The 21,333-nt window shown below is 42.0% G+C and overlaps 1 protein-coding gene across 3 annotated transcripts in view; it reads right to left on the bottom strand.

Annotated features, from left to right (window-relative positions):
* Positions 1–18,932, bottom strand: part of ACBD5 (acyl-CoA binding domain containing 5) — a gene marked incomplete at its 3' end in the record, with an annotated part of 57,629 nt that extends 38,697 nt beyond the window's left edge. The window contains exons 1-6 of one of the 3 annotated variants that reach the window (XM_084618391.1): positions 18,817–18,932; positions 18,114–18,335; positions 17,200–17,380; positions 15,174–15,294; positions 10,665–10,737; positions 4,544–4,655 (exon numbers count right to left, since the gene is read on the bottom strand). In XM_084618391.1, the coding sequence (XP_084474517.1) occupies positions 4,544–4,655; positions 10,665–10,737; positions 15,174–15,294; positions 17,200–17,275 (382 nt within the window). In that variant the 5' untranslated portion in view covers positions 17,276–17,380; positions 18,114–18,335; positions 18,817–18,932. Of the gene's footprint in view, positions 1–4,543; positions 4,656–10,664; positions 10,738–12,012; positions 12,032–15,173; positions 15,295–17,199; positions 17,381–18,113; positions 18,336–18,816 lie in introns of those variants that run through there. The other 2 variants (XM_084618390.1, XM_084618392.1) reach the window with 2 other exon arrangements.
* Between the last annotated feature and the right edge of the window lie 2,401 nt (positions 18,933–21,333).

The following is a 21,333-nucleotide window of genomic DNA, read 5'->3' as shown; positions in this document are numbered from 1 at the left end:
GCAGCATAAAGTGCTAAACATACCAATTGCACAGAGACAACCAAAGAGGAAATTTCAAAACTATGTAAAGCAGATATCGCTGAACTAGTTGATTTATCAGAATGGGTTTCTCTTCATTCTCAAGAGGAAACCTAATGGTGCTATTTGCATATTTGTGGATTTGATAGATCTAAACTTCAACACTGTTCCAGATTGTCATCCTCTGCCCAACCTTGGTGAAATGCTGCTCAACTTAAAGGAGGCAAGAGTCTTTGTAACCCTTGATTTATTCTTAGCTTACCACCAGATCCCCTTAACGGAAGAATCCCACATGTACACATCTTTCATCACTCCAGAAGGTCCGTTCCAATTCTAAAAGATGCCACTTGGATTAGCCTCTGCAGCATCTGTATTCCAGAGAATGATGCATTGGATCTCTGGAGAGACAAGGGACGTTACTTTCAAGATGATATTGTAATGTATGGCAAAGATGAATCCAAACAGGATCTCATCCTAAACAAGGTTATAGAAAAACTTCAATGACATGGACTTACCATCAACAAGAAGAAAAGTCAATTCCGTACCAACTTAGTGACATAACTAGGACATACAACCAAAACCACACCATGTGAAAGCCATCTGTGATATAACAGAGCCAAACAATAAGGACAAACTTTAATCCGTCTTGGATTGTGTCAATGCTATTCGAAATCTATACAGCAATTTGCTATGAAAGTAGTTCCTTTGTATCATCTCCTAAAAAAGGATGTTATGTTTGAATGGGATGAAGTGTGCAAGAACAGCTTTAAACAAGATCAAACATGCAATTTCAACCAGGCCAACTCTACGACCCTTTGATTCTGAGAAGCAAACGATTGTCACAACAGATGCTTGTGAGTATGGTCTTGAGCCACATCTTATCATGAGGATGCAATAGAGAAAGATGAATGGATTGTCACTGCACAAATCTCAAGGAATGATCACAGTCTCAGAGTGAGCAACAGCCATGAGAGACGACAAGGCACTTTAGGACCTAAAGACTTCCATAGTCAATGGATGGCTTCACAGGAGGATGACATCAGAACACTTACAACCATGTAGAAACATATCACATGAGTTGCCCCTTATAAATTAATAGATTTTGAGAATTTACCATCTTTTGTGCCTATACTTCTGAAAGAATGACTGATTCTCCCGACACATGAAGGAAACCTGGGAATGAATACAACCAAAAGACAACTGCAACACGACTTCTGGTGGCCAGGGATGGATGAGCAGCTTGAGGAAATAATCAAGAATTGCATGGCTTGTGCTAGTAGTGATAAGTCACAGAAACCTTCAGCATCCCTCTCACACCAGTTGACTATCCTAACTGTCCATGGGAGAAACCAGCTCGACATAATGGGATCATCTGAAGATTACCCTGTTATGCAAAGGTTTGCCATAGTAATGGTAGACTATCATTCAAAGCAGCTGGAAGTTACATTCACTGGAATGGTTACTACTGAAACAGCGGTTAAGTTCATGTGATCAGTCTTTAGCCAAGAAGGATTTCCCAAGGAATTGATAATTGACAATAGAATACAATTAACCTGCTGAAATGCAACGCTACTTCAGTAGCAATAGTATCAAGCGCAAAATAGTTTTTTTATACCAGCGGAGAATTAATGGTGTAGCTGAGAGAATGAACAGACTGGTAAAGAAAGTCTTTAATTTACCAGTTTGCAAATGAGACCATGGAAAAAAAACTTTATGTGAAACACTGTTTGCTTACAGGACCACTACACACTCAACAGGAGTACCACCCTTCAAACTGTTAGAGGATGTAAGGCCAATACATGACTTACTATCTGTCAAATGCTTATACAGTCTCCTTTTTCAACCAAACCTTCAGGTGAAACTATTCATGAATGTTTTAAGAACAAAAAGGAGAAATACAGACAGTATGTAGATCATAAGAAAGGTGCTAAACCTCACAAGCTTTAAATTGAAAATTTTGTTCATGTGAAGCTGCCATGCAGAGTCAAAAAAGGGCATTCAAGACATTCATGTCATCTGCAGCTAACAGAAATCTGAGGAGATTCCGCTATATAAAGAAATGGAACATTTCAAGATTATCCACAGCTCATCAGCTAGCCGCTGACGAAGAGAATCACAATTTCCACCTTGGACCAGAGAGCATCAATGACACAGATAGCGATGATGGATAATCTATACTAGTAGGAATTGCTCCCTCACCTAGTCTCATTCCTGCCTCTCCGGGTATTAGAGGTGTAAGACAAAGGAGACTGCCAAAAAGGTTGGAAAACTTTGTTACTGGACTTAAGTGATGGCTTGGATGCGACTGTTGAAAGTTTTACAATGATTATTCTAAAGGGAATTGTGTATTGTAGCTATCTAGGTGCACATAGCAACCCCAGATTGTGTGTGTAAATTTTGTTCCTAGTGGGTCCTATAACCTTGAGTCCAGGAACTACAATTCCCAGGATGCATGGGAGGAGAGCGAGAAGTGGAAGAAGATGGAAAGACAGAAAGAATGTGAGATTGGTGAAAGAGTGAGGGGAATAAACCTTACCTTTGCTGTTATCAAGCTTCCTGAGTTTTCCTCAAAGGGGAACAAAAATTAATATGGAGGAAAAATGGAGTGTGGGGGGGACTCAAAGAAGGCAGAGTGGCCCAAAGGATAAAACACTGGATTAGGATTACTGGAAGAATAGTATTGTAAGTACTAATTGGTATTTATAGCTTATTACTAAAATATTAATTTCTTCAGTGGACTGGGGTGGGAGTGAGGGAAGGATTTCTTCACATCCCCAATGTAATAATTTTGTGACAAAATTGAAAAGAAACTCACTATTAAGATTCTGAATCTATCTAAACCTATGCTAAAGTAATTAGATGTCACAGAGTTTCAGATTTGTGAATGCTATGTACCACATCTGTTACAATATTGATAGAGCCAGATAAGGCTGAAACTTGAATTTCAACTCTGAAGTTTCTTGATATGGTTAGTTTGCCTCACTAATGTTATTTAAATTAGGATATAAATTTTCTGATGTTAACAAAATATACTTGTTGGAGTAACAAATTCAGGATCCATTGTATTTTGGTCTGGGTCATCCAATTGGTCTTTTTTGTCTTTAGTTTCTATGATTCTGTTAGTTTAGATTTAGCTACTTTTTAAAAGTAGCTTTTGGCACTCTGTACCATAGATTCCAAGTGAGTCAATCCTCATTATGCAGATCACTGACCTGAATCTGCAGATACTCTGTTACAATCTTGCCTGCCAATCGAGCTGCCAAGCAGGCTAATTAAATACCAGACCTGAAGCATATGCAGTTTTAGTTGAAAAAAGTGACCCTGCTTTTAAAGTGGCCATTTAAAAATTCAGCCATTATTATTTTCTCTAAAATATGAAAAAACTATTTGAACATATAACTGATTAGTTTAAACGCTGACAATTAATCAAAGCCATTTTTGAGTTGTAAAAATGTGAAAAGCACTTTAAACCAGTTTGTCACATTATTTTTAAAATTATATAAAAATTAAACTTTTTTAAAAATTAAAAATTAGAACAGATCAATTTTTTTAAAAAATTGTTCCAAACATAGGCTACATATATCCAACTTTATCTTAAAGCTTTAGCTAGGTTTTAGACTCTTAAACCAAGATGTAGACAGACAACCTTACCTGTAATGTTTCAACAGTCTAATTATCAAAACATTTTCACAGAATCAACTATGAACTACAACAATGTTGTAAAATAATAGTTGCCACAGTGCCTTTTTACATAACTATGAAATTACTAGGTTTGCCACCTGTCAGATATTCACAGACTGTTAGACTAATCCCTTCTCCCTTGAACTCTAGCACTGGGCAATGCGGACTGCAAGTACAGGGGAGGAGATTACAGGTCCTTTATTATTTGTCTGTGGAATCCCATGCATACTTGTGCTGATGTATAAATAATAATTTAAAAAATTGCAGGAGAGCAAAAAAAGTTTCTCAAGCTGGATGACAGAGAATAAATAGACTGCCAGCTACAGTACACAGCTTGCCTGCACATACCCACATGCAGGATGCAGAAGAAAGGCAGAATTTAAAAGGCTGTTCTTATCAATAGAGAGGCAGAAACTGGATATTTTTTTAATTCTCTCTCAGCAACCAGAGGCTCTGCAGTGAAGTTTTCCTCTCCAGCACTGAAAACATTTGGTTAAATTCCAAACATGCCGTTGGACCTTCCTGTAGTGTTTTTATTTTTAAATAAAAATTAAAGGTGACAAACCCAGAAGTCTCAAGTGTTGCAGTGAATTACAGCACATAAAACAATGAAACAAATGGATTTACACAGAAATTTATCATTCCTACCTTCTAAATATTTAGAGACTTTCTCCAGTCGGACTGGCATATGGTAAAGGAATGAAATAGAAAGATGCAACATTTAGCTTTAAGAAACTATTTATAGAATTTAAACTGAGAATGAAATGTAAGTAAGTTAGTTGAGAGAGTCTAAATTTTTATTATTATTTACAGTACAAAATAAGGAGGAGGTATTTATTCAAACCTGATGTTAGGCCAGATGCTCTGTTCTTTTTATCCTCTACTATTTCATAGAATGGGCCTATCACTTGTAGTAATTCTTCAACTTTCTCCGTCATTGGCATACTCTCAAGAATCTGTACGAGTCCAAAATACAAAATGTCTTGTGAAACAATATATTAACGATTCATTTTATTTAACTTGGTGCCAAATTTCCTTATGTTCACTGCAATACTCATATAGCAATAACATGTCACAAAATAAATTTTATAACACTCTGTTCAACTCTACATTTTAACATTATATAGCAGGGACGGCCAACCTGTGGCTCCGGAGCCACATGTGGCTCTTCAGAAATTAATATGCGGCTCCTTGTACAGGCACCGACTCCGGGGCTGGAGCTACAGGCGCCAACTTTCCAATGTGCTGGGGAGTGCTCACTGCTCAACCCCTGGCTCTGCCCCTACTCCATCCCTTCCCGCCCCCTCCCCTGAGCCCGCTATGCCCTCGCTCCTCCCCCTCCCCCTCCCAGCCTCCTGCATGCCTTGAAACAGCTGATCAGGAGGTACAGGGAGGGATGGAGAGGCACTGATCAGCGGGGCTGCCATTGGGCAGCAGGCGCTGGGAGCCAGGGGGGAGCTGATGGGGGACTGCTGACATATTACTGTGGCTCTTTGACAACGTACATGGATAAATTCTGGCTCCTTCTCAGGCTCATATTGAATAAACTGTTTATTGTAGTTAAGGGAGTCCATCAGCATATCAATTACAAATTCCAACATTTATTACCTCAGCAATTTCAAACTAAATCAGGTAGAAGTTTGACAGACAGGGGGTGTGTGATCATGTGCAATGTGCTTTTTAATCAGTTTTCCCTTGGGGAAAATGAAACTGAGGGAACTCCTTTCCAACATAATTTTCTTTTTATTTGACATATCCTATCCTCTTTTGGCTGGGTGCAAGCACCATGTTATGAGGTGCCCATTGTGCCCTTCTAATTTACCAGCTGCCACTGTCCACAGCAAAAAGCCCCCCAAATCAGAGGGACAGAACCAAAGTAAGGACATTCCAAAAATCACATGATCAAGACAGAAAATTAGGGTCCAACCCTGCTCCCTTGAAGTCAGTAGCAGCTGGATCAGGTTTTCAGTTTACTAATCCAACACACCCTAGCACCAGAACAAGCATTCATATCACAGCAAGGTGTGCAGTCAAACAGACATTCGGCAGAACAGAGATAGCAGAGAAGATACTGAAACTGGCAACAAAAAGTAATAAGTCTGCAGTTTTCTAATCCACCTGGGTAGCTTTTGCTGATTCCCCCTTTTAAGCAATAATTCCAGGAAAAGATGCAGGCAGCAGTGGCAGCAAACCCTCTTCCTGTAAGACAGCAGCAGTAGCTATGGTAAGCCCTTCCCAGACAAGGCACCAGGCAAGGTAGCAAGTAGTTGCAAAAGAAGCTACAGCAAACCATCTGCAAGCAAAAGCCCCACACAGATCAGCAGGAAACAGTAGCCATGGCAAACCCTGGCCATGCAAAACTCCAGGCTGACTGGCAGGTGGCAACAATAGCAATCAAAGCTAGTTTTGCAAACCAATCACAAGTTATCAAAAAAGCAAAACTCCCATTAAAGAGTAGCTTCAGTGAGTTTCCAATCCATTTTGTGCATAAACAGAACAAATTATTCTAAATTCTAAAGGGGGAAACATGTGAACTGCTGCTGGAAATTAGAGAAAGAGATTTTACCCCCTTTTCTTTTATACAGCTGTAGAAAATTAAAACTTTGTCACAGCCTAACTTGGTTTGCAGTGCATTTACATCTACATGCTGTGCTTTCAACTCAACTGAAAAAATTGCATCAAAACTTAAATATAAATGTCACTGCTGCTCCTCCACACACCTCACAAAAACTACCCACATAATCTGGACAATTCTCAGAATCATACTGGGCTTTAGCCACAATAAATTTTAAAAGAAGTTGTGTGGTGAAAGTCCTTTTGAAAGTGTATGTATACAGGTGAGCACTATTGGAGTGGAAGGACTCTGGCTCTTGTCTCAGTCTTATTTCAGCCTTGGCAGTAGGGAAGCTGCAAAGTAAACCTGATCACTAATCTTGTGTTTGGGTAAGGTGGGAGACTTTCACCTGCCCCGCCACTCCATACCCTTTCTGCACAAAACCAGAATCAAAGGCTCTACCGGGCGGGGCTAATGTGGGCTAAACAAAAAATTGGGTGGGCTGCCCTATACATTTTGTTAGCACACATACATGTGTGTTTTATCTATGTTATCCTCAAATAGGAGAACAAAAATATATACAGACAGATCCATTTTAAACTTCAGCTATGGCAGTTCACTGGTGCAACATTTATTCACAGAAAATCAATAGAAAACAAAACTAAGCCAATAAATAAATAAACTAATAACAACCACCACCAACAAATGCAAACTTCTGGAAAAAAATTACGGGTTAAATATTATTAATAGCTAATTACTTTAAATTGGAGAACATACTGTTATTTTTAAAATAACCGTTTGCACACAGCAAAGTATGATATCTGGAAGATTTGGAGACTCAGAGCCATAATACTACAACTCACACTGCGGTCATTCTGGAGCAGAAGGCCTCAGTGCTAGAAAGGGTTAAATGAGCACAGGTACTGTAGGAGGCATTACTGGGATACCTTCGGCTTAAGGCTGCCAACTTTCTGAGTGCAGAAAAACAAACACCTTTGTCCTGCCCCAAGGCCCCACCCCTTCTCTGAGGCCCCGCCCCCCACTCACTCCATCCCCCTCTCCCTCTTCCCCACCCTCACTCACTCATTTTCACTGGGCTGGAGCAGGAGGTTGGAGCGCAGGAGGGTTCCGGCCAGGGCTGTGGGCTCTGGGGTGAGGCCGGGGATGAGGGGTTTGGCACGCAGGAGGGGGCCGAGGGGTTCGGAGTGTGGGATGGGTGCGGGTTCTAGGAGGGAGTTTGGAAATGGGAGGGGGCTCAGGGCTGGGGTGCAGGAGGTGGTGTGGGCTCTGGGTAGCACTTACCTCAGGTGGCTCCGGGAAGCGTCTGGCATATCCCTGCAGCCCCTAGGTGCAAGGGAGGCCAGGGAGGTTCCATGCGTTGCCCTCGCCCGCAGCTCCCATTGGCTTCAATTCCCGGCCAATGGGAACTGTGGAGCCAGAGCTCGGGGGCAGCGCGCGGAGCCTCCTTGGCCAGCCATACACGTAGGGGCTGTTGGGACATGCCAGCCACTTCTGGGAGCCACGCAGAGCCAGGGCAGGCAGGGAGCCTGCCTTAGCACTGCTTCACCACCGACCAGAATTTTAATGGCCCAGTCAGTGGTGCTGACCAGAGCCGTCAGGGTCCTGGTTTTCGACCAGAACACCCAGTTGAAAAGGACGCCTGGCAACCCTACTTTGGCTCGGTCTTCCATTCCTGGCAGCAGCTGCAGGAGGCTGTGGGCAGGAAGGGGGATGGATGTTTAGTCTATGATGATGAATCTTTCCCTGGGGGAGGCTAACTTCCTGTCCTGCCTCTTCTGCCATGGCCCCCACACACACTCCACCCCCGCTCCACCACGGGCCCTCGCTCTCCCCCATTATACCTGCTGCCCATGTTTACTTTAACTGCGATTCCAGAGGCTAGTAAGGCACCTGAAAAGTCTAGGGTTTTTGCAGATAATAACTTAGAAATTAGCTGACAAGAGCACTGCATCTCATTCCTATATAAAGAAAGAAAAAAATATACACAAATACCAATTAAAGCCATATTTTAAGTTTATATGTCAAATTTAGAACAATCAGGAGATAATACAGCAAAATATTCCCAATCGTAAGCCTTGAGGTATCAGTTTTGGAGCCTTAACACAAATATCAGAAAGACAAGTTTGATACTTTGTACACTATCTTTAGTGGAGCTAAATAAAAATAAATCAAATCTGATTACTTTCTCTAACAGACACACTGTATTACTGCCATTATTGCCTCCAATATCATCAACTGTTTTTCACTCCACTAAAAACTATTTTAATTTTCACATACATGATTCAAGTTTTTCTCTTTTATTAAGACAGGAATTTATTTTTCTACTTATTTTTGCATTTATGTTTGCCAGTCACAATCATGTACGTGACTCTCTAACATTTAACTCCATCATCACTATTAGTGTCAGACTTGGAACTGCATTTATTTTTGTACAAATTTTAAGTTACTTTACAGTGTCTAAAGTTGTGTTTTTAAATAATGTTTTTTTCTTTTTTAAACTGGCATTGTTAAGGTGAGTACAAGCCAAATTTACATTCTAGAAGGATACTATTATTTGATTGTACCACTTTAAATAATGAATGGCAAAGCACAATATGGCAATAAAAGTGATAATGATAATTACTCCAGCCAGGACAGGTTAGGCATTTTAGAAATTACTACTCAAAAAATTAAATTTAACTTTGAAAAGAATAAAATGACAGAGAATATATATTTCAGTAGGAAGTACCAAGAAATTACAAACAATAATAATAATAATATTACAAGTGTGAGAGACTGCAGAGGCGAGAGAGTGGGAAACGGTGTGTCAGAGAGTGGGAGAGTGGAGGGAGAGTGTGTGTGAGCCAGCGTGCTGTCTCTTTAAGCCAAGCACCCAGGAGCCTGAATGCTTGTTCAGCAGCAGCCACAGCTCCCACTCCTGACCCCCAAGAACCAGCACCAATAGGCTCCTTGTCCCCCCACCCTAGTTCAGCAGACTCCCACTCAGCCCAGCCACCTCTAGCAGTGGGTGAGTTCGCCCAGCACCATGCCAGCCATGAACCAGCTTCCCAAAGAAATGGAGACTGGCAAATTTTGGGGTGGCTATAGCCCCACAAACCCCCACCCCCAGCAGCACACCTGACCAGAATACATGGGCTTTATGTAGGTAGAGGGGATTTCACCCTGTGAGATTGTTTGCTATCAGTTTATCTTATGATAACGTTCAGAGGGCATACTTTCATTTAATTTTACAATCTACAGTACTGTTCAATGATAGTTATTTTGAAGAGAACTGGCTACTTCTATTAGTTATTTCAATGGGTCTTTTGACAATTAAGATTATGGAGTAATGAATGGCCAAATTCTGCATTATTCATTCAATTAAAACTCCCATTAAAATCAATGAGAGTTTTGCTTGAGTGAAGACTACAGAATTTGGACAACTGTCCTAATTTTTTAAAAAAAGTAGTAATTAAAGAGTAAGAATAACATGGTGGTTGGTAGAACAGAAATAAAATGTTATAAAAACCCTTTAAAGGAGGTTAATAGCCTGACTTAGAAAAAAATATAGCATATTCTGAATGAAAACTGCACGCTCTGTCCTTAATACTAACCTGGCTATAGTTATGTAAAATTACATACTTGTCCTTGCTGCAGCTCAAAGTATGTAAGATCATTCACTGTTTCAGAGATCTACTAAAAGGGCTGTAGTCAAAAGACAGGATGAGTTAAGGACAGAGCAGCAGTCTTAACTCTGAATTTGTCTAGCTACTTTATTTAAGGATTTATATTATGCTCGTTAAGATAACTAGGAACAGTTATAAGAATTTTTAAAATCTCTATTCCCAACAATAGACCAGAAACATTTGTTTGGGTCTAAATCAGACTCCTGATATTAAATACTAGAGGCGGTTTCAAATCTAGGTTCTAACTCATTGTCCTCCAAAGTTCAAAGATGTTCAGATCCAGAGTTTTGGTTCAGCCCATTTTGTTAATTAACTACTTCCCAAGACTCTTCCATGTAAGGGTCCCATCAGATCTCAAACTAGAATTCAGCAAAAATGTGCAAAATTTACTGCACATTCAGCTTTTTTCCTTTGAGATCTCTCTCTCTCTCCTTCCCTAGTTTGTTCTGAATCAGCTACCGTTTCAGTTCCAGTGTTTCACTACAGCTCACTTGCGAGAGCTGCATTGTATTTGGGCCTCTCATTAAAAACATTGTCAATAGGTTCCCTAGAGCTCTTAAACTTCAAAACTATCACCACCAGACAGTTTAGGGTTAAGTTAATTCAGCAAACTCACAACACGAATGAAAGCTTTACTCGCAGCTAGTGAAATATTTTCTTTATTTTTTTTAATCTTCTAAATATAAAGTTACTTTTGAAGATACATAGATTTGAATTACTCTTACCTTTTTCATTTCTTCAACATATGCTATCATGGCTTCTTCTTTGGGCATATCCCCCAAAGCACTCCAAGCATCCCTAGGAATGAAAACCATGGATATCTTCAGAACACCCATGGTCTGCCTATATTTTTCAGTCCAGCCTTAAGTAAAAAGTGTTTCTTATTGTGTCTGCAATTTTGTGTGTAAAAATACAATAATAATAATAATCTAACTAGCTGGTTCAAACACAAGAATGGCCCTACTGGGTCAGACCAAAGGTCCATCTAGCTCAGTATCTTGTCTTCTGACAGTGTGCAGTGCCAGGTGCCCCAGGGGGAATGAACAGAACAGGTAATCATCAAGTGATCCATCCCCTGTCACTTATTCCCAGCTTCTGGCAAACAGAGGCTAGGGACATCATTCCTGCCCATCCTGGCTAATAGCCACTGATGGACCTATCCTCCATGCATTTATCTAGTTCTTTTTTTAACCCTGTTATGGTCTTGGCCTTCACAACATCCTCCGGCAAGGAGTTCCACAGGTTGACTATGCGCTGTGTGAAGAAATACTTCCTTTTATTTGTTTTAAACCTGCTGCCTATTAATTTCATTTGGTGACCCCTAGTTCTTGCGTTATGAGAAGTAGTAAACAACACTTCCTTATCTACTTGCTCTCCACCAGTCATGATTTTATAGACCTCAATCATATATCCCCTTAGCCGTCTCTTTTCCAAGCTGAAAAGTCCCAGTCTTATTAATCTCTCCTCATACATAAGCCATTCCATACCCCTAATAATTTTTGTTGCCCTTTTATGAACCTTTTTCAATTCCAATATATCTTTTCTGAGATGGGGCAACCACATCTGCACACAGTTATTCAAGATGTGGGCGTACCATGGATTTATATAGCAGCAACATATTTTCTGTCCGATTATCTATCCCTTTCTTAATTATTTCCAGCATTCTGTTCACTTTTTTGACTGCCACTGCACATTGAGTGGATGTTTTCAGAGAACTATCCACAATGACTCCAAAATCTCTTTCTTGAGTGGTAACTGCTAATTTAGACCCCATCATTTTATATGTATAGTTGGGATTATGCTTTCCAATGTGCATCACTTTACATTTATCAACATGAAATTTCATCTGCCATTTTGTTGCCCAGTCACCCAGTTTTGAGAGATCCTTTTGTAGCTCTTCGCAGTCTGCCTAGGTCTTACCTATCTTTAGTAATCTTGTATCATCTGCAAATTTTGCCACCTCATTCTTTACCCCTTTTTCCAGATCATTTATAAATATGTTGAATAGGACTGGTCCCAGAACAGACCTCTGGGGGACACCACTATTTACCTCTCTCCATTCTGAAAACTGACCATTTATATCTACCCATTGTTTCCTATCTTTTAACCAGTTACCAATCCTTGAGACCACCCTCCCTCTTATCCCATGGCAGCTTACTTTGCAGAAGAGTGTTTGGTGAGGGACCTTGTCAACGGCTTTCTCAAAATCTAAATACACTATATCCACTGGATCCCCTTGGTCCACATGCTTGTTGACCCCCTCAAAGAATTCTAGTAGATTGATGAGGCATGATTTCCCTTTACTAAAACCATGTTGACTCTTCCTCAACACATTATGTTCATCTATATGTCTGATAATATTGTTCTTTATTACAGTTTCAACCACTTTGCCCGGTACTGAAGTCAAGCTTACAGGCCTGTAATTGCCAGGATCACCTATGGAGCCCTTTTTAAAAATTGGCATTACATTAACTATCCTCCAGTCATCTGGTACAGAAGCGGATTTAAATGATAGGTTATAGACTAGTTAGTAGTTCTGCAATTTCAGACTTGAGTTCCTTCAGAACTCTTGGGTGAATACCATCTGGTCCTGGTGACTTACTGCTGTTTAATTTATCAATTTGTTCCAAAATCTCCTCTCATGATACCTCAGTTTGGGACAGTTCCTCAGACCTCTCACCTAAAAAGAATGGCTCAGATTTGGGAATCTCCCTCACATCCTCAGCTGTGAAGACCGATGCAAAGAATTCATTTAGTTTCTCCGCAATGGCCTTATTTCTCCCAGTTACCTGATCTGGGAGTATAATCAGGTAACTGGATATCTTCTGAGAGGCAGCATGATCCAGTGGATAGGGGACTGGACAGTGAGTCAGGAGACAAGTTCTATTCCAGATTCTGACCAACTGTTTGGCATTGGACAAGATCAGTTTTGAAAGAGATGGGACCTTCAAAAAGGTATTTTTAATATTAGCCATATACATATTTATACATATAAGCTGATGTATAAACACAACCAGAATTATGTACAGGTCTATTTAATCTTTTCTATTAAGCCTTACTCCAACAGGAAAGTAGCAGCCTAAAAATAAAATTGCTTACTTATCTCTAACACAATATACATTATGGGTTTGGGGCCATATTGTATCCATTCATAAAAAACCACAGGTGTCCCAGGAAACTTTGAGATTCCAATGTCCATTTCCTTGCAAGTCTTCCCTGGGGGATGAGAAGAGGTTTGTGGAGTGTTGTATTAAATTTAAATGGAATAGATGGTCTAACCTAATTACCTTAATTTAGTTACTGTTTAACATTAAACAGTGCTGAACAAGATCTGGCCTAAAAAGACTGCTTTGTACTATGGCAAACACATTATTAAAAATTAATAAAAAAGTTTAAAAGAAAGGTAAAGAAGAAAAGGAAAAATGGTAAAAATATTTGAAATGTAACATATTGAATAAGGCTTTTATTTTAACAACATCCATTGTCTTTTCTCTTCTAAAACTCTCTCCAGCTAAAGGGAAAAAGAACACACACCCTTGTTTGCCTGTCTTAGATAGTATCAGAGATGGTAATAACTGTCCTTTGGGGGAAAAGAAAAGAAGTTAGATTAGACAGATTGGAGCTGTTGTAGTTACAGTCCAATCCCATTTCATCCCAGGTGGTGTTCATCTCAGCAGGAGCCAGTGGTGATGTCATCTGGGTCCCTCTCTCTGGCCTGATCAGGATCTCTCTCAGGATCAGGATAATGGAGGCCAAGAGTCACAGGAGATGGTGGGAGTGGCAGTGAGGATGGTGAAGTTCACTCCAGTAGCCAATTTTTTTTTTTTTTTTTTAACCCAAAGCCTCTTTCCTTAAGGACCCAAAATAGGAGTGATGGGTGAAATTATTTCAGAATATTATTTCAAATATTATTTATATTATTTGACATAATATAAACAGAGGCCTAATTTTTGACATAGCAGTTTTGGTTCACTGATTTCTGGTTCTATACTTTTCTTATTTATCCAGCAGGATCTTAACACAGTCCTTCAGTTAGATCAGTATGCCTTGTTGCTTGGACTAATTCAGTCTGGCTGGCTAGCTCCCTTTCATAACTTTTCCCGGTCAACATTTGTTATAAATTAGTGACATTTTATGCACTTAAGCTCATAATTAGAGTAAATTTGTAGATCCAATTATTATAGCAGAGGACAAGGAGGAGTCTCCTACCTCCATGGATCCCTGAGATACAGGAGGAGAAATCCCATCCTACGCAGAGCTGGCCTTAGCATTTTTGGGGGGGCAGGGGGCATACATGTCACTGTACGCAGGGAGGATCAGCAAAGTTATTCAGAGGCATTTCAATGTTAACTAACTAATTTTAAATAAAAAGCAAGCCAAGTAGTGGTTGATTTTTAGGACTCCTGCTGTAGAAGTGGAGCTCAGATGCTTGAGCTGGGGTCCATATATAGTTGCCAATATTTTTTGAAAAGCTTTTCAAGAGATGATTGTTTAAACATAAGTCTGGAGATCATAGTTTCCCTCTCCCCAAATGCTGAAGAGTTTGGTGTGCTCATTGGATTAACTTTAGGATTTGTAAAGTGCTTTACAGTACTTACATTAACCATCATCATGATTGCCTGTGAACTAGGCAAGCAGTATTCTCTTTATTTTACACACTGGAAAACTGTAAGGTCCAAACATGGAATGATTTGACTGAAGCCACAGAGGGAATCTATGTCAGAACTGGGATTAGAACACAAGATTCCCTTACTCTCAGTCCTGTGCTTAGTTCATTTGATCCTTTCTTTCCTACTATTAAATTCTCCATCCAACTTGTAGTAAAAGCCCAGATTGTCTTTTCTGTAATGGAGCCATCTCAGGTACAGGCAGTCAGATGGGAAGGAACTTGTTGCCACAGCCTAAGAGCACTGCCCCCCTATTGGTGTAAACTGATTTGGGCTCCCCTAAATTCTGGGGAGAGGAGGAAATACTGCAGAGGTACTACAATGAGATCTGCCCAAGCTGCAGCATCCTCAATTTTAGAAGCAAAGGGAATGTCCTCTCCCCTAACGTAAAGGCTGGAACACAGGAGGAAAATACAAAATATACATACCAATTTCATTATCAAGCGAAGGGACTTTTTGAAAACACACACACTACAGTTTTGTTCACTGAAGTCTTTAAAAAGAGAGAAGACGCTCTTAGACAAAGTTTCAGTACAAATAACCAAACAATCTCTCACACACAATTACCATTTATATCTACCAATAGGATCCCAGAATCCAGGTCTTGGACTGTTACAGGGTCCTTGGGTTGCTTGCTTATAAAAGCTATAGAACTTGAGCATCATTTCATTCGTTGGCTGGAATGAACCTAGTGAAAACATTTTAAAATCAGTAGAAATTGACATTAAAGACATTTAGTCTCTTTTATGCATTGTTAATATTTCTGTGGGAAATTAACCTGCACTTCTTATAACTCACAGCATGATAAAGAGTCTGCTCCTCAAAGGCACAATTCCCCCTGAAGTCAATGGAGATGGTGGGGGTTAATACATTTCTGGATTACACCAGAGTGAATATTTACTGATTGAGGGAAAATTTCAGACCTAGTTTAAGGGGCTGCATGATCAATGACTTTGGACTTTAAGCTCCACGTTCAGACAGAGGGACTGCAAAATAAGTCACCCTGACCACTTTAAAAGGACACAATCAACTTCACCACATTTGTCTGGATTTTGAAAAACTATTTTTACCTATAGCAAATAACATAATTGACAGTTTTGAGATCAAAATGTTTCACTATTTCTTCAGTTTGTTTACTTTAGGCATTTGACAGCACTTTCTGTACAGTCACTGTTTTCTCAACAACAGAAAACGTGTGTACAGACAGGAAAATCGGATTTTTTGGCAGAGGGAATTCATGCTCAGGCATTTCTCCTGAAACAACTTTTAAGTTGAAATCTATTCAGTTTTTTTAAAAAGCTGATAATGATCCTTTAATTTTTGCCCTCACAAAATCAATTATAGTTTATACCAGTTTGTGGTGAGTTTTTTGGCTTCTGTGTTAATGTAAGATCATCAGTGTCTATTTGATAATAGCAACAAATAAAAACTCTAGGGGAAAAAAAAGTCTTGTCCTCAATTTTTGCAATTCTTCAAACACATTTAATAACTTTGCTTACTCTTCAGACTAACAAATTCACAGTGATTGCTGTGAAGTCATAAAATCATATTAGGGATTCCAAGGAGGCAAGTACTTTCTCCTACTTTTGCAACAAAGGTGGAATGGGAAGAGTAGGATAGTAAAAGCTACATTGTTTAAATCAACAAAACACCTCCTATGTGAACAAAATGCATGCTTAACATTCTCTGGAGGAACAAAGAAATTTGTTCTGTGGCATCAGGAATGATCAAACATATTTTGAACTGCTCGGGAAAACATATTAAAAGCAAATTTTAAAACTTGATCTGCTGGGCCCCTGCAAACCCTTACAGTACAGTATTTATTGAACCACTGATTGCAAATATGAGAAAATTGCAGACGATGCCATGTCTAAGTGGCTGAACAAATAAGTTATGAATAAGCTTTTGGCCCAGAAGGCCAGCGTAAGGAACAGCTCTGTCACCATGTTTAATGGCTGGTGTCGCTCAGCCAGTCCCCTCATCATCTGTCAGTAATTCCCTAGCCCCTCTGGGGGACTCCCTGGCATTCCAGCTGCCTGCCAGGTACCCTCGTTTAGAGCTCTAGAGGGGGCTTATGGGGAGGATGTGGCTGCCTCGGCAGAGCTGCGGGGGGCGGGGGGGTGAGAAATCAGGTTTATCTTGTCCTGGCAGGGGGAGGCGGTGCGAGGGAACAGCCAGGGATTGCTCTCCTAGAAAAATAATCTTAGAATATCAGGGTTGGAAGGGACCTCAGGAGGTCATCTAGTCCAACCCCCTGCTCAAAGCAGGACCAATCCCCAATTTTTGCCCCATCCCTAAATGGGGATGAACTCACACACCTGGGTTTAGCAGGCCAATGCTCAAACCACTGAGGTATCCCTCCCCCCAAGAAAGAAAAGGAGTACTTGTGGCACCTTAGAGACTAACAAATTTATCTGAGCATAAGCTTTCGTGAGCTACAGCTCGCTTCATCGGTGGCAAGGCTGTAATCGGCCTGCGCTCCAGATGGCAAAAGAGCAGGCGAGCGCCCGAGTCCGCAGGTCTCCTCTCCTCCGGCCGGCTGCAGCCCCACAGGCCCTGCACGGACACAAGCCTCCTGGCCCCGCTCACTTACCATTTTTGGGCAAGCTCTGAATCACCTTCACGGCCGCCTCAAACCTGGTCTCATGCACCGAGCCGGTCTCCGCCATGCCCCCTGCCTTCCCCTCGGCCACAGCCGGGCCCGAGATGTGTCAGCTGGAACCGCGCGGGCAGCGGCAGCAGCAGCTCCCCCTCCCCGCGGCGCCTGCATCCAACTGACCGGAGACAGGGGGAGAGGAATGGGCGACTGCTCCGCCGGCTCCCGGGCCGCCGCCCACGGCGGGAGCAGCCCCGCTCGGCACTCAGAGACTGGGGCAAAGGGCATGAGGGTCCAACACTCCCCCCACATCTCAGCCCCTCATTCCCGCCACCCCGCTCCGGCCGCCCGAACCGCTTCCATGACCCAACACTGCTCATCCTCCTCCCCCCCCACACCCCCCCGCAACCCCCTGTGACCTCCCACCTGTCCACTGAATCGCTTCCACGCATCACCCACCCCCACCCCCCAACACGCACCCCTCGCTTCCTCCCTGCCCGTCCCAGCTGCCCCTTCATCGCCCCATCTCCTGCCAAACCCCGTCCGAAAACGCCTCCCCAGCTTCCAACATCTGCCCCTCGGGTCATGTCCCCTAACTAACCCCCCCCCCCACACACACACCCCCTGTATTACACAGTCCTCCCCCCCCACTGCCCCGAAACAGCCCCCCGCATGCCCCTGTGAGCTCATCCACCGCCCCGAAACAGCCCCCCCCGCCCCCCTCGGAGCTCGCCCCCCGCCCCCACCTGGCCGTTGAAAAGGCCCACGATAAATAGTCACCCCTTTCCCCAGCTGTCAAGAGCAAACACGGTAGCCAAGGCAGTGGCAGCTGGTCCTGCTCCCCCCCCCCACCGCGCAGCCCCCGTAGCAAACAGCGAGCGGGCCGTTTGTCACGCTACACGGGCGCCTACCTTTGCCCAGGGATCAGGCCCTCCTGTAATGTCTCCCAGCAGCGGCCCTTCAGTCAGCCTTCGGGCTGGCTTCCGCCCCGAGGCATTCTGGGAAATGTAGTCCACCTTGCTGCTTCACTTCCGGTCTGGGGCCTTGCTGTGGGCGATAACCCTGCCTGTGTCTTGGGGTCTTACAGGTACAAGCAGCAGCTGGCGGCCTGGTCTGACCACGCCGAAGGCTCTCTGGAAGAGAACAGGAACATTCCGGTCTCAGGAAGTGAACTGATGGTACCTTTCAGACTCTCCGTGACACGAATGATGATGATGATGGTTTAGAGAGCGCCTTTTGGTCCCAGAGAATCACAAAGCCCTTTAAAAACACAACCAGCTCATATCTCAGGTACACAGAGGGCTCACTTCACTGCCTGTACCATCAGTGAATGCTTAAAGTGTGAGGCAGGACACAGCAGCACTTGATACACAAACCCTAGTTTAGAACAAGTAGTAGATTTATTTACTATATTATTTTATCTCTGGATTGATAATATTGTAATTTCAATTATTTTTCCAAGCCTATTCTGAACAGTAATGATTTAAATTGGAGGTTCAAACATGGAGCATCTGAAATGCTGATCATGTTAAATGGTTCAAGCAATAAGATAGCAATAAGATTACATGGGCTGAGGAAACAATTTTCTCCCCTCTCCCATACCTGTTATCTTACCTGGTTTTCCCCTTTGCTTTCCTTCTTGCTTTCTTTTCCTACTCTGGTGCCCAGCCTTTGCTTCCTTGAGATACACACAAAATACCTTGGTTGCCTTACATAGATCCCCCAGATGCACTCAGTCTGTTTAACTGCTTGCCTTCTCACACACACATGCACTGGGTCACTAATTAACTTCACACACATTTATTATCCCAAACTGCCAGTGTACATACATGTAGCTTTAGAAATATTAAAGGGATACTGTTAAGTTAAAAATCTTACGGTCAACATTTTCAGAAGCAGGAGCCTAAAGTTAGACTTCCAAATTCATATTTAGATAAGTAAATAAACCAAACAAGATATCAGTAGACTACCACTTACAGGTTAAATACATAACTAAATTACCAAAGTGCTGAGCATCCAGTACTATAGAAAATCAGGCCAAAAATATACCAAACCATCTTGCCTTTGTGATAAGAGAAATAATTTATCAACAGAGTTGTAGGATCAGTTTACAGCCCTTTTGACCAGATTTCAGTATTAAAAACCTTGAACTCCTACTAGTTCAATTTCCTGATGCAAAAACAAACAAAAAACAACCTAACCCACTCACACCCACACCAACAACTGAAGGATAGTTGTCTGTTCACATTATATGTCTTCTGGTGGGAAAGAAAAAACTCCGCAGAGAGGGAATTAAAGTAGATCAGCCTTTGCCCTGCTGAGCCAGTACATTCCACTGGATCAACAGCCTTCTGGACAGGTTAGGGCTTTGCTGGAGAGAAGCTTTTACTTTCAGAGCTACTCAGATTGGACTATTGATATTGGATAAATCAAAGTAAGTGTCATGAATACTCAGGGCCGGCCCACAACATTTTGGCACCTGAGGCGGGGAGCTCAAATGATGCCCCCATATCCCCTCGCTTGGGCCAAAACTTTGAAAGGTCTCAGTTCTGCTTTCTTCCTGTTCTACTCCTTCCATGGTACTGCTCTGCTACCTACCCCAATAAAGGAGAACTAACAACTTAAAATGCCTTGTTCAAAAATATTAAGTAACACTTAACTTTCAGGTTTCAGAGTAGCAGCCATGTTAGTCTGTATCCGCAAAAAGATTTGGAGTACTTGTGGCACCTTAGAGACTAACAAATTTATTTGAGCATAAGCTTTCGTGAGTGACAGCTCACTTCATCGGATGCATTCAGTGGAAAATACAGTGGGGAGATTTATATTCACAGAGAACATGAAACAATGGGTGTTACCATACACACTGTAATGAGAGTGATCAGGTAAGGTCTAATGAACATAAACTGAATTTGTGATTTCAAGTACACTGTAATTTAAATACCACTAACAATCAGTAAATCCAGAAGTTAGACCTATTCCCATTATTAATAGTATTAAGCCTCTTGCCTCCCCAAATGTAGAAGTCAAACAATGCCTCTGGCTGGACAATGACCCTGAAACCTTCCTAGTTACATCTGAGAAGGAGGCACTAGCATTCTAGTGGCCCGCAGAACAATTGGCTTTGATCCCGGCTCCATACTTGATGGGTCTGGCCCAGGCATCCTATCGTAATCTGGACTTGGAGAGGGCAAGACGACAAACATGTAAAGTTTTGGATTACTTGGGTATTTCTGAGGCGACCCACTGTCAATGATTTAGAACTGAGAGCTACCCCAGGGTGGCGAGACCCTGGATAGTGGCACAATGACTGTGAGAATGTTGGAAGTGGCTCCATCCAGAGGAGCGATAGGGGCCCTGATGGCTGAGGCCATTGTGACAGAGCAATTCATAAAGACATTAACTGTGGAAGGCAAGGAGTTGTTGCTACGGCACTGCCCGGGGACATTATCTGAAGCAGTTAGGCTAATGGAGGACTTTGTAGGAGCAAAAGAGCATTAGTGGCAGGATCACCCAAAGCCTTCACCAGCATTCATACAGGTAGGGATACACCCAGGTGCAGTTACGCGCAGGCTCTCTAACCACCAGCTTCCCAGCCTGGGACCCCAGGGCAATACCATCCTGCCCTGGTCAAATCTAGCCAGTATATGGGGCTTAATACCTGGTCCACCTCTCCATCAATGCGAAGAGAACAATGCACACTTGTGGTAACCAAGCATAGATTTTCCCCAAGCACTCCAGTCAAAGCTCACTGGTTTAGAATAATATATAAAATAATTTTATTAACTACAAAACATTTTAAGTGATTGTAAGTGATAGCAAACAGATCAAAGCGGATTACCTAGCAAATAACAAAAACACAATCTAAGCTTAATATACTAAATAGATTTTATATGAATTAGCAGATTCTCACCCTAAGAGATGATACAAGCAGACTGCAGATTCTTAAGGGGCAAGCTGCATTAGCTTTACAGCTTGGAATCCCCAAGTGTTTCATGCACAGGCTAGAAATCCCTTTAGCCTGGGTCCAGCACTTCCCGCAGTTCAGTCTTTGTTCCTTGGGTGTTTCCAGCAGTCTTCTTGTGTGGGGAGTGAAGAACCACAGATGACGTCACACCCTGCCTTATATAGCTT

Source organism: Lepidochelys olivacea, assembly GCF_965140295.1.
Source record: "Lepidochelys olivacea isolate rLepOli2 genome assembly, chromosome: 2".
Classification (NCBI taxonomy): Eukaryota; Metazoa; Chordata; order Testudines; family Cheloniidae; genus Lepidochelys; species Lepidochelys olivacea.
Note: the sequence above shows the minus strand (reverse complement) of the source record. Positions and strands in the feature narration are given on the sequence as shown.